General features: G+C 35.4%; 1 protein-coding gene across 4 annotated transcripts; it reads left to right on the plus strand.

The window, feature by feature from the left end:
• The first annotated feature begins 617 nt into the window (after positions 1-617).
• LOC140957514 (exocyst complex component SEC10b-like) lies at positions 618-13,990 on the plus strand. Of its 4 annotated transcripts, none has more exons than XM_073414813.1 (26): positions 618-817; positions 1,720-1,815; positions 1,914-2,159; positions 2,241-2,315; positions 2,435-2,536; positions 2,699-2,749; positions 2,857-2,962; positions 3,259-3,378; positions 3,732-3,823; positions 4,197-4,362; positions 4,441-4,517; positions 5,539-5,637; positions 5,722-5,812; positions 6,289-6,374; positions 6,456-6,629; positions 7,149-7,202; positions 7,304-7,432; positions 7,559-7,651; positions 7,740-7,886; positions 8,053-8,150; positions 9,578-9,662; positions 9,800-9,858; positions 12,905-13,003; positions 13,105-13,188; positions 13,549-13,674; positions 13,785-13,990. In XM_073414813.1, exons 2-25 carry the CDS (start codon positions 1,720-1,722, stop codon positions 13,625-13,627), a joined length of 2,508 nt encoding a protein of 835 aa, XP_073270914.1. In that variant the 5' UTR covers positions 618-817; the 3' UTR covers positions 13,628-13,674; positions 13,785-13,990. The 4 variants fall into 4 exon arrangements, with proteins under 4 accessions (XP_073270914.1, XP_073270915.1, XP_073270912.1 ...); XM_073414814.1 differs by having other exon boundaries at positions 13,960-13,990; XM_073414811.1 differs by lacking the exon at positions 13,785-13,990 and having other exon boundaries at positions 13,549-13,679.
• Positions 13,991-14,154: the final 164 nt, after the last annotated feature.

Below are 14,154 nucleotides of genomic sequence, written 5' to 3' on the forward strand. Positions count from 1 at the left end.
CCGTCTCCTTTTCAAATTTTTCAATGTACACTTTGGTTTTTTTAACCATCTCAAATTTGAATTACTAATGACACATTATAGAGAAAATTCTCCAAATACCTATTTAAAAATTTCGATTTATGGATACAAATTGGGTCTAATTTAAAGAATAGATATCTTATGAGTCGATCTAACAAATTTTTTTTGTTAGACGATCTACATTATTCATATATAAAATGAAAAATAATATTTTTGACATAAAAACATAATATTTTTCATAAGTTGGGTATCTGTATCACAAAATTGACTTGTGAGACAATCTTATAGAAGTTTTAATTTAAAGTAAAATGAAATCGAATATATAATTAAAAACAGTAATTACGCATCGTTTTTTTCATAAAATCATCTGGTAGATTCAAATTCAAATTTTATTCAAGAGAAATCAAATATTTTATCATTGGAATTTGGAAGCATCGACGCGACACTCTAAGCTATTAAAAAATACATTATTTGTGATAGATAAAAAAAACTCGAAATCGACATAAATATAATTAATGGTAACCAAAAGATAATTCATCTAAAGTGTAAGGGTTAAATTGTTATTTCCCCCAAAACGCAAAGTTGGCTTAAGATGTATACCAAGTAAACAGATCGCACACCTGTTCAAAGGCAGTGCATCAGCGAAGTGATTTGTTCCGAGCTCCCCCTTCCTCCTCCTCCTCTTCCTCCTCTCCTTCTCCTTTCATTCCTGCAATCATTTTTAGGTTATCCGATTTTCGTACATTTCTTTGGAGCTGAGCCGTCCAGCATTGCTATCATCGTTTTCGTGTATTCCGAGGTCGGTTTTCTCTTTCATTTTTTGGTTTAATTTAATTGTTGGTTTAGATTACATTGTGTTTTGATTACGATCGAAATGTTATGGGAAATCGGAGTTTCCTGGGTTTTGCATGATTTTTCTGGATTTATCTGAACCTTTCCTACAATTTATGTGCTTTTCTCATTGCCACATTTGGATTTATCTCTAATTTCAACGTTTTGAACTCAATGTTTAGGCGCATTTTAATTGTTTTTTTTTTTTAAATTGAATACATTTTGAAATTCAGTATTTGAGCAATGGGTAGTTTCTTTTTAGCTCCCTTCATATTCTTTATTTTACTTAGCATGTGTTGTAAAACAGAGCATTTACCATTTGCGTCTCTTAGGCTGTATAGCAGCCCAAACACCATATTTAGATTGTTCGTTTAGATGAGGTATTATTGGTCCTTCACAACAACATTTAAATCACGGGAATCAAACATGTATTTTTGCTCAGATACCAATTGTAGGAATGGTCATTGTCAATTTACCAAAAGTCATAGTTGATGGTGATGGTGTAACTCAATTTTTTAAAATTATACAACATGCCAAACTTTGCATTTGGATCAGCCTCTCAACAGGGGTTGTTATTTTCCCGTGGTTTGATATGTACTTAAATTTCCTCATTCAACTCATAATTTCATACAAGTAGTTGTAGCTGTTCGACTCTTATTGAGCCATTTTCGTGAAGCTTCGAGACTTATTGCTTTGTCTGTTTTGGAGTTACATCCCAATGTTAGGTTCCCATGTTGGTTGTCTACCACAATCATAGAATAGTGTCCACTGAATTTTAAAGTTTATTAAATTCATTCTGATTAGCAATCTCTTTCTCAGTTTTTATGCCAATGTATACTTTCCAACTTCTCATGTATTAATCCAACTTAGATGAAAGAGACTAAAGATGGGACAATGTCTCGTAGAATTTCGGAATCTCCGTCAACTGACACTAATCCACTTGTTCTAGACATCAATGACTTTAAGGTGAGGCCTCAAACAATTGTTTGTGTGCAACTGCCTCTTATTGAGAAATTTATGGGTGTGGCTACTAATGGCTGATACGACCTTCCTGTATCATGTAGGGTGACTTTTCATTTGACTCTCTATTTGGGAACTTAGTCAATGAGCTGCTACCTTCTTATTTTGAAGAAGAAACCGATACTTCGGATGGACACGGAAATGACACTATGGCAAATGGTCATTTGCGAACTCCATCTGATGCAGTAAAATTAGTTCCAGGGTCATTGAGCCCTCTGTTTCCAGAAGTAGATTCTCTCCTATCTTTGTTTAAGAATTCGTGTACCCAGTTGATTGATCTTAGAAAACAGGTAACATGTCAGGTTTGTTATAACTTTTTGCTCATATGTTACCAAATTTTCACTCTTCTGATGTTCATGTACACTCTTAAGATTGATGGAAAACTCTACAATCTCAAAAAGGAAGTCTCTACCCAAGATTCTAAACACCGGAAGACACTTTCCGAGGTTGGTCAATCCTGGCTGCGTAGATTTGTTATTAATCCGTCAGAATGATTCTGCATATGATTTATGATTAGAAGTATAACGTGCTTATTGCATTGTTTTTTTTCCCTTTTAACATACAGCTGGAAAAAGGAGTTGATGGGTTGTTTGACAGTTTTGCAAGGTTGGATTCACGCATATCAAGTGTCGGCCAAACTGCTGCTAAGATAGGAGACCATCTCCAGGTAAAGCTTAAGTTCTATGATTTTTTTTATCATGCTATTTTATGTAAACCTTATCTAATGCTATTGCTTCTGTTTTCATTTTGATTTATTTCATTTTTGATTGCTCATTGACTAATTTAGTAAACGACTTAATATTTAGCTTTTCTTTTTCTTAATTTCTAGAGTGCAGACGCTCAACGAGAAACTGCCAGTCAGACCATTGATCTCATTAAGGTGCACATTTGAAGAATATGTGTCAAAAATCTTGCTAGTTTCTGCTGACTTCCGAGGGTTACCTAAGTGTACGACTTGAACAACATTAAATAAAACTCATCTTGCAGTATTTGATGGAGTTCAACAGTAGCCCAGGTGATTTAATGGAACTTTCACCTCTGTTTTCTGATGATAGCCGGGTAGCTGAGGCAGCATCTATTGCGCAGAAATTGAGTAAGTTCTTTGTACATCTTATAGATGAATTATATGTATTTACATTATGCACAAAAAATTATCATCCAAAAACTCGCTTTTTACCAGCTGATTTTGGAAATCAAAATTGCAATTTTAAGCACGGCGGCTATAGAATGTTCTCAAGTTCTTGTGAAAAACAATGATCATTCAGTGAACTTTTAACATTATATCGATGAGATGCAACTTATGGTTATTTCTTTTCTTTTTTTACTAAACGTATTGTCATTTCTTCGATTGTCAATCGTATGGAAATGCACTAAGAATCTTGACACCAGGATCATTCGCTGAAGAAGATATTGGCAGGCAAGGCATGTCGGTCTCAACAGTTGTGGGGAATGCAACAGCAAGCAGAGGATTGGAAGTTGCAGTGGCTAATCTTCAAGAATATTGCAATGGTACTATATACCAAATTGCCATAATTATTGCTTTTTCGTTCACAATTTTAATCCACAACTGTGTTTTGGTACTTTGATCTGATATGAATACGCGAGACATGAATCTTCTTTTAATTTTTTCTTTCCATTTTGAGCTTTTTAAGGCTATGTGATTAATTATTGTCATATCTAAGCAATTTGGCAAAATTCATGTGAAAAGCTCCAAACACGTTTTTCTTGTTGTGTAAATGATATTTCGTTTGGAGATGAGTTTCTCTCAGTGTTTCATTTTATTTTGCATGTTCTTGGTTCGATCTGATAATCTTGTTTGCTTGTCTAAACGGCAATTTCTTTTGTTTCAAATGCATGAGCAGAACTGGAAAACAGATTGTTGATTAGATTTGATGCAGCATCACAAAGAAGGGAATTGTCTACAATGGCAGAATGTGCAAAAATTTTGTCACAGGTAATTTGTTTACAATTTCTGTCAGAAGTATTTCTAATTAATATTTTGCTCAGTGAGTTGGAGAAAAGTAAGTTGTTGTTTGTTAGAAATTTGTTCTTTATTAATAATTTTTCCTCTCGACCCCTTGGTTCTTATTCCTTTTATTTTAGTAGGGTGGGGGTGGGGAGCCACAGTGAGTGGATATTCGCAACTCACTTGTCATATCATTTTGTAATTGTCAAATGGATTTGTGCCTCATTGAGCATTTTTTCGACGGATTACTTATTTAAATCATACTGGTTTATATATGCTGACAAATGAAATCATTGGTATTATTAGTCGTAGGCTTAATATTTCTCCTTCTCTCCTTTAACATACTAGTTTTGTCATCCAGTTCAATAGAGGTACTAGTGCCATGCAACACTATGTGGGATTACGCCCAATGTTTGATGTAGAGGTAATGAATGAAGATGCCAAATTGGTTCTTGGTGACTCTGGTTCTCAACCTAGTCCTAGCAATGCCGCTCGTGGGCTGTCTGCATTATACAAAGAAATTACAGGTTTGAATTATTCTGCATCCCCCAGGTCTGATGATAGATGCATGATTTTAATTTGATTTAGTATAACATGGCGTCCAGATACTGTGCGGAAAGAAGCAGCAACAATAACAGCAGTATTTCCTTCCCCAAAAGATGTTATGTCAATTTTGATTCAGGTATTCCACTTTGACTCTTTATTCTTGTATTTAATGGGCATCTGCTTTTTGAGGTGTCTGAATAGGATGCATAAAGAAGGCTCCTCCTTGTTTCCTGTGGAACAATCTTTGTTATTGATGGAAATCTGATGTGGTAAGAGATTACAAGATATTTAAAAATGATCCTCCCAAGATAACAAGCAGGCGAACACTATAAGATGTGACAGGATAGGAAACCCTAGAAAATATGTTCCATAGAAGAGAAACCTGAGAATCCCTCTAAAATCTTCAAGGACTTAATGAGCTCTAGAATTTCTATATTGTATGAAAGAAACCTGAGAAATTCTAAAGCTTTCAAGGACTTTACGAACTCTCGCCATTGTGTCCTTGAACTTTCATAAATTCTTATTTCAATCATTTTGTGCGATGAAAGATTTCTGATATATGTGGACTCTTATTCTCTTACATGTCCACTTCTACTTTTGTTTTACCAACAAAATTAGAACTTTGAAGCAGCAGAAAGCTTTATTCTTGTCTGGAAATGGGGACATCAAATGTTTGTTTGACAAGCCTTGACAAATTATCAAACATTCCCTTCGTAATCTATTACCATGCCTGTAATTTGGCTTATGTACTGATCACCCAGTAAATTTTGCTTATATTCTAATGAAAGACAAGAAGTGATGCCTTAGGGGGAACCAAATAAATTAAATATTTCCAAAAGAAACGTTATGCTGTTAGCCAACTTATTAACCACATCAGCAATACAAAACAAATGCTTATTTCATAGATATATTTTTAAATCTCCAAAGTACCCTGTTGTTTTCTATAGCGTTTGCTAACTAGCGTTATGCTGTTAGCAAACTTATTAACCACATCAGAAATGCTAACTAAAATATGCTTACTTCATAGATATATTTTTAAATCTCCACAGTACCCTGTTGTTTTCTATAGCGCTTGCATCACCATGTTCTGTGTTTAGGTCAAAGGATATAATGGTCTCTGTACGGCAATAGTGCTGATGGAACCTTTTTTCCTGTAGCGTGTGTTGGAAGACCGAGTTCCTAAACTTCTTGAGAAGTTGTTGGTGAAACCATCTCTTATTAACCCACCTCCCATGGAAGAAGGGGGACTTATATTAGTAAGTTCCATCTGTGGCTTGTAGATAATACTAATAATTTCAATGTCGAGTGTTGTTAACTTTTGTTTCATGTATTACCCTCAGTATCTTAGAATGCTAGCAGTGGCATATGAGAAGACACAGGACCTTTCCAGAGATTTACGCAGCGTGGGTTGTGGTGACTTGGATGTTGAAGGTGCACCCTACAGAACTTGTTGAGCTTCTTAGGTTGCATATCATCGTCCATTGATTCAACCTTACATTTTTATTGTGATGGAACCTTACTATACGCAAGTCTGCGTATTCAAATAATCTACTTGGAATTGTTAAAGTTAAGATTTATATGGTTTGCTACTCCTTTATTTTGATAAAAGCTAGGGGAGTCCATGATCATTACCGTGTCGAAACATAAATATCATGTTGACTTCTAGACATATTACCCCCTCCGAGATTGAAGTTGGAGTTGATTGATAAATTAAACTGGATAGCATCCATTAAAATGTAATATATCTCTGTACCTTTCACAAGTAAAGTAAGCAAGACAACATGCTTGCGTGGATTCACAAGGATTGATCATTTTCAGAATACTTCGATTTGCTGAATTTCAAGTGTGTACAATTTGTGAAATCTGTATATCGACAGCTCTGAGTATTGTTTTCCCCTGTTGTGAAGGCTTAATGGAGTCCCTATTTCTCCCGCACCAAGATGTATACATAGAGTATGAGCAGGCTTCTCTTAGGCAACTGTATAAGGCAAAGGTGATGCTCTAATTTGTTGAGTTCCGTTGCCCTTCATGTGTTTTAACTTTTTTCTCAAAATCAAATATTTATGTGATTTAGATGGAGGAATTGCGCATTGAAAACCAGCAGTCTTCTGAATCAATGGGGACAATTGGACGTTCTAAAGGAGCTTCCATAGCATCTTCTCAGCAGCAGATATCAGTTGCTGTTGTGACTGAGTTTGTACGTTGGAATGAAGAAGCTACATCCAGGTGTACTTTGTTTTCATCACAGGTATACATATTGTTTCTATGCTTATAATTGATGCGGTTTGACCTTGGGTCTGACCAACCAATTGAGGTTGGCTGGAAGAGACTCGAGTGTATGACTGTATTTCCATGTTTTTATGTCCGAATTGCTTGTTATGGATGTAATGCGTTGGCCTTGGTTGGAATGCAGTTTTGGCTGTACTGGTAGTCTGGTACTCGGAGTCTCAGACACTTTGTTTAGTGAATTGAGTCTGGAGTCATGCCTTTGTTTCTTCTTTATTTCTTTGGTATCTTGGGATCTTGGGGAATATAGTCAACCTTAGTTTGGGACTACTTATTCTTCCGTTTATTTAGTTTGGTGTAGTATCCATGATCCATACTCTGGTTCTGTTTATTCATTTTTATTTTACTACTTTTATACGCCATAAATTTTATGGTAAAATTCGAAAATTAAGTTTCTGTTGAAGTTTGGTATTTCTCTCAAGTTTGAATGTATAGTAACTTTTTATAAGTAATAATTATTCATTATCTTCTTCATTGGTAGCCTGCTACACTTGCGGCTAACGTGCGGGCTGTTTTCACATGCCTTTTAGACCAGGTGATTACATTAGTTTCTTTTCAATTGTCATAACTCATAACTTGTTATGCTTCTCTAAAGCAACCATTTAAATTTTCCAAATTTTCGTCTTACGCATTCAGGTCAGTTGGTATATAACAGAAGGACTTGAAAGAGCTCGAGATAGCCTGACTGAAGCTGCCGCACTGAGGGAACGGTTTGTTCTGGGAACTAGTGTTAGTCGAAGAGTTGCTGCTGCAGCTGCTTCTGCTGTAATAATTTGATCACCTTTTTTTTCTCAAATTACTTATGGTCTGCTAGACGAAATCAAGATAATCTTCTTCAGTTTGGATGTTGTCAATATGGTTCAGCTTGAGACCTTCGCTTGAAATTTGCAGGCAGAAGCTGCTGCTGCAGCTGGCGAAAGTAGTTTCAAGTCTTTTATGGTTTCTGTACAGCGGTGTGGCAGTAGCGTGGCTATTGTTCAGCAGGTATATTAATTTCCTTTTAGTTGTATTTCCTGATGTCATCGTTAAACTTGTGATATTATTTCGTTAGGACTAAATTATTATTCAACAGTACTTCGCAAATTCTGTTTCTCGATTTTTGCTACCTGTGGACGGTGCACATGCTGCATCCTGTGATGAAATGGCCTCAGCAATGTCCAGTGCGGAAGGTGCTGCATATAAGGGGCTTCAGCAGTGCATTGAAACAGTGATGTCTGAGGTTTGTGATTAAAAATATCTTCTCATGGTTGAATTTATACGTGCGATATCTAAACTAGCTATGATTTTTTTTGCTGATTGAGCCTTCTCAGACTTGTGTCATTGTTAACATGACCTTTGCATTTACTTTTGTTATTTTTTATGGTTCATACGTGGAATTCTTTTAGGTTGAACGGTTGCTATCAGCTGAACAAAAAGCTACAGATTATCGGTCTCCTGATGATAGCATTGTTCCTGATCATCGCCCAACAAATGCCTGTTCTAGGTGTGAAATTATTTCATGCAGAGATATATCTTACTTTGAAAATTTTTAAAGGTTATCAGTAAATCAAAAATTTCATTCTGCGGAATGTTCCGTCGTCGCATTCTTTAAATTACACCTTTTGTAATTCTGTAGTNGAGAAGCTGATCTATCTGGTCCTTAGTGAACGAACACTGTCCAGAGTTGGTTGATGTCCCTTGTGTTGGTTCAGAAGTAGTTTGCAGGGCTCTCTCAGGACGTTTCTTCCAGTCGGCGGGCTTTCCATGAAGCTTCCAACATGTCTCACGAGTATGCCATGACTTTTTGCAATGGTCACACCATGGCTTCTTCTTCTTGTCGAGGTTGTATCCTGGATCAGTACCGCGGGACACAAGAGCAGATGTATCATTCGCAGACCCTCCATTAGTCTCATGTATCACCTGGTTATTCATAACCTTTTTTCTGCTTTCTTCTTGGCGAATCTCAGAGAAAACTTCTCTGATTGATGGAAGAGGTCTTCGGCCAAGTATTCTCCCCTTGACTTCATCCAAGTCTTGACTCATTCCAGCCAAGAATACATAGACACGATCATTCTCTTCCCTCTTCTTCTGCCTCGCAAAGTCCTCCTTGCTCTCCCACACATCATCATAATGTTGGTCTAGCTCCTGCCACAGGGCCGCCATCTCGTTGTAGTAGATTGTAACCTCCCTATCATTTTGCTTCAAGTTCCAGAGTTTTGTTTTTAACTCAAAAATCTGGGAAGAATTCTCAGAGTCAGAATAGGTCTCTCTGACTGAATCCCACACCTCTTTCGCGGTCTTCATAAACATGTGGGGTTTAGCAATGGAAAGTTCCATTGAATTGAGAAGCCATGCCATGACCAGAGAGTTCTCCGACCTCCATGTCTTGAAGGTTGGCTCTGCCTCTGCAGGTTTGGCTGTTTCTCCAGTCAGATATCCTAGTTTTCCTCGTCCATCAACTGCCAACTTTACTGATTGAGACCACTCCAGAAAATTCTGACCATTTAACCGATGGACAGTAATTTGAATTGAGTTAGACGTCATGTCGTGTATAGGGGTAGGAGCAGTATTTCCTGAGGTTACCTCTGTCTCAGATGTTAATCCGAATGAGCCAAAGGTTACACCTTTATTGCCAGCGTTTGCTGCCATGAAGGAAAATTAAAGGCGCTCTGATATCATGTAGGTTTTAAGAATATAATTCTCTACTTTATTGAAGGAAAAGCCGCAGCTTATATAGTACAGGAGAGAGAAAGAAGCTGAAACAAAAACCTAGTAAAAATAGGATCTGCCTAACAATCAACTAGATAAGATGACAACTAATAACCTAACAACCAACTAGATAAGATGACAACTAATAATTAAATAAATAAATCAATAATGGAAGAAAACCCTGATAATTCTAACAGTTTACACGTCTATCTCCAATGTCAGGGTTGTTGCTTATCTTTCCCGGGTTCTTGAGTCTGCTTTTACGGCCCTGGAAGGTCTTAATAAACAAGCATTCCTGACTGAGCTGGTATGGCTATTTTCTTCTTTCCAGTAGAGTTTTCACGAATTATATACCAGCTGCATCATGTTAATTTTCCTTACGTGAATTTGAGGCATCCAATTTCTGAGACGTCGAACTGGTAACACTATCTTTTATTGGTACAGGGAAATCGTTTGCATAAGGGGCTACTCAATCACTGGCAGAAGTTTACTTTCAATCCTAGGTAACATCTTGATTTATGTTTTGATTGTTAATTGTCGTTTTATGGGGGAGAGAAAGTATATGTGCTTGATGATGTGCTCTTCATACTCTGTTCAGTGTATTAGTTTTATTAATTTACTTGTCCATCATATTTACAATATGGCGTGTAAAGCTATGCTGCGTAGCATGCTGTGATTTCCATGCACTAACTTATTGAATTTCCCGCATATCTATTGGCTGAACGTCATTTCAACTCTGTCAAACCTCTCTGTGCCTTCGATTTCTACTCCCTAAATTCAAGTTGCAAGATGTTATGCAATCTAATACACAATGTTTGGTTTCAAAGTAAGGCATCGGATTAGCTTATGTCACGAGGAATGAGGATTGGGATCTCATAAATCATTTTCGTATGCTTTCTAAAGAATTATTGTCCTGAGTTTAGGAAGGTGAATGCATCTACAGGGGCTAATATTTTCTCTACTTTCCATTGTTATTTTATTTGGTTCCAATAGCATCAAACTAACCGCTCCGGCGGCCACGCACAGTCGACTTTTTGACAGTAAGTGTAATTTGATGAGTTCTACAACTTTTGTATAGAAAGTGTTTCAAATTTTCCAGCTGATTTTGCCCAGATTTCATTTTTCCAAGATGATTTTCAAAAGGTTTTGATCAGCAGAAAAAGTTTACCGACGGTGACTCTTCGGGCCCGCGACCGGCTTCCTGTATGCTAGACAACATGAGGATCAACTTTTCATTTATATACAATCCAAAAACAGTGTAAAAGAGTAAGAAATAAGAGCTTCTAGCCCAACCCTTTTCATAAAAAATCTAGTGTCTAAATTTTGGTTTTAACATTAAAATTCATAATAATTCAATCGTTTTTTCAAAAATTTCCAAATTTGTTGAATAAGTCGGAAATCAACCCAGAAATGTTCGGCTACCGGAATTTTTCATTTCGGGGCGGTGTGTGTGATTCAGGCGCGGCTATGTCGGAGCGTGGCCGAGCTCCAAATGTCCTGCGTGGCCTAACTTTATAGGATGGATGTGTCTTGCGAAGCAGCAGCCGATATTGGTCCAATTTGAAATTTCAGAGATGTTTTTCTAAGTACTTTGGTTACCGGAAAATGCTACTTCCATTGATTTTCTGGGCAATCGACCTGACACGCATGGAGACTGCACAACATAATGATACATCATGGTTGATGAAAATCATTCTAAAACCTACTGAAACCGAGACATGAACTTACTGTGTGGAAACTGTTTTTCTGGCCTGGAGACTACCCTGTTCTTCATGTTCCTTAATTTTCTCAATGATTTTGGTTTGGAGTTTTGTTACACCTCCTCTTCTAGGCGCTTTCTGGGTTCGAGAAGGGTGTGGTGAATTTTTTAGGATTTTAGGATAAGGTTTGGGTATCTCTTTGTATTTTATCCTAGTTTTTGCCCATAATGACACTACTTTTCTGCGCACTTTCTCCTATATGCTTGCACGAAATTCCTACATAATTGTGATGTGATGGAGTGTTTTTATAGAGATAATCGATGCAAAATTAGGTCTTAGTTTGTTGCCAAATGTTAGCATCAACCTTGGACAAATAAGGTGTTCTTAATCCAATAATATCTTTGAGATATATATATATATATATATATATATATGTAACATACATATAAATATACCACTTCAATTGTGAATTTCCTTATATGTCCTTGTTTATTTAGGTTGGCCAATTAAATTATTAGGTTATCTTAAGGGTTTTTTTTAATTCATTGTCAATCTTAAATGAATTTGGACATTAATACACATTCTACTTTTTTTTTTCTAAATTTTAAACTAAATTTATTATATAATCTTTAAAAAAAATTTAATCAATATATAATCCTTGTAATAAATATGAATTATATTGATAGTTTATTATCTTTATTATATATTACAATTACAATTTTACATATAAAATTTTTTAACTGAGTATTACATATTATTTTATTTATATATGTTTTTACTATATATATTTATTTGAGTGGTATTATGTTAAAATTTTATTTCTCTTAAATTATTAATCACCAATATTAATTTATAAATGATTGATTCTGATATAAAATTAATTATCTATAATATATATTCTTAAAAAACATAGAAATTAAATAAAATCCGCAATGTGTAAAAATTTAAAAAAAGAAAAAGTGATATTTATCTTAATAACAAGTTTAATGATTTTATTTTAACATTATTGTGATAATTTAGTAAATTAAGAGAATTTTATTTGACATTTGTCTATGTGTACTCTATTTAAGTAAATTTTAGTTTTGCTTTTGGTAAAAGTCAATATTCTGTTAATTTTATTTTTATTGTTTTTTCATTTTGAATGATATTTGAATGAAAATTATTTTTGCTGATTTATCATTTAAGAGAGATGTATTATGTCGCAGATTGAAAAATGTCATATAAATCAGTGAAATATATATGATTTATTGTCATGATGTCTTTTTATGTATTGTGTTTTGATATATTTAGATTGATAAATACTTATAAACATGATATTATTCAAACGACTTTAAACATTATCTAATTCTCGTGATTATATTTTTCATTATTAGTCTCCTCCGTGCATCGCACGTGTACATTTCTAGTGTGTGTGTGTGTGTGTGTGTGTGTGTGTGTGTGTGTATAGACTAGGTATATATAGATTTATGGATTATCTAGATGAGTATATGTTGTATATGTATATATTTTTATTGTATATAATAGCTATATAATTCCAATCATTCACCTTCATGTATTTTGGGGGGTTACAATTTCTGTCTCACGCCAAGTAATCTCTTTGACTTTTACTCAGCCGTGATGCTTCTAGGCTATGTTCAACAAACAAAGAATGAACTAGGAACAGTAAATCTCTTTTTATGTATCTGCCTCACAAATTAGTATGTGACGAAATTCACTCAAAAGATTGTCATTTAAGCTCGTCAAGCATGAAGAAACCTCGTGTTCCTGTTTGGTTCTTTCTCATCCCCTAACCTACATGTTATTGCGTTAAAATAAACTCTTCTATATTCTTTGATTGTGACTTCTGCAGCGGAGGACTGAGGCTCAAGCGTGATATAACCGAGTATGGGGAGTTTGTTCGCAGTTTCAATGCTCCTACAGTGGATGAAAAGTTCGAGTTGCTGGGCATGTAAGTAATTTTGTTTTGTAGAATTTTCTTATTGAGTTAGAATATAGTAAACTATTTGAAAGCAGCATAATTCACTCGACTCACCGGTGCATCCTCTCCAGCATGGCCAATGTCTTCATTGTTGCTCCTGAAAGCCTATCATCACTATTTGAGGGAACTCCGAGCATAAGGAAAGATGCACAAAGGTACAACATTCTAATGCTCAAGTATGCTATGCATTCTGATATGCAGTGTCTTATGAAATAGTACTATCATTGGTGAAGATTTGGGTTTGGATCCTGCAGGTGAAATAAGATAGTCAGTGTCTTGATTCTTAAATAAAAATCGTAAAAGCCACCCACCTCCTAAAACATGTTTGTGTAAATATTAAGTCATGTTCTTGCGTTAAATATGAGCCCGACACAGATGAATATGTCTATAGTTTTCAATGATTTGGTGTAGTTACTTCTATAAACTGTCAAGAGACATGCTCTTCTACAGAGTTTTCTCTCCAATAGTCATTTTTTTAAAAAAAATAATGTGTCGATTTGGCTGTAAAACCTCAGGTTTATTCAGCTCAGAGATGACTACAAAAGTGCAAAGTTGGCATCCAAACTCGGGTCTTTGTGGAGCAGTTCTACATGATGCAGAAGTGGCCTTGTGAAATGATTATCAAAGATGTTTACTGGAAGGTATTGTCATCTTTTGTTGAAATTGTGTTACTGTCTCGTGCAATCTTTTTAACATATTTTGAAGATCGGTGTCGCGCATCTAATACCATATAAATCACTATTTTTAACAGTTTTTTCTTAGGCAAGAGCCTGAAACAGCATCACCTAGTGTTACAACTTTCGAGTTGGAGTATTCTATGCACGTTGGTGTTTTTTAGTTTATTTTCCTTGTTCCTTGTTCCTTGTTATTGCTTTCTGCCATTTCCTAAAATTTTGTACTAGCTCACAAAAACTTTATACTGCTAGCATGAAAGAGCTGGAATCTTATAATATCCAAGGCATGCTTCAAGTGATCTACTCATATATATGTGTGTATTTGTGTGTATGTGTGTGTGTGTAAACATACGTACACCCAGAGGTCGTACTTGTAATATTAATATGTCGAAGCCCAATGTAATTTATGTAACATGAAATTTTAAGGCAGACGAACAAGACCACATG

The sequence above is a fragment of the Primulina huaijiensis genome, chromosome 14 (genome assembly GCF_012295235.1).
Source record: "Primulina huaijiensis isolate GDHJ02 chromosome 14, ASM1229523v2, whole genome shotgun sequence".
NCBI lineage: Eukaryota > Viridiplantae > Streptophyta > Magnoliopsida > Lamiales > Gesneriaceae > Primulina > Primulina huaijiensis.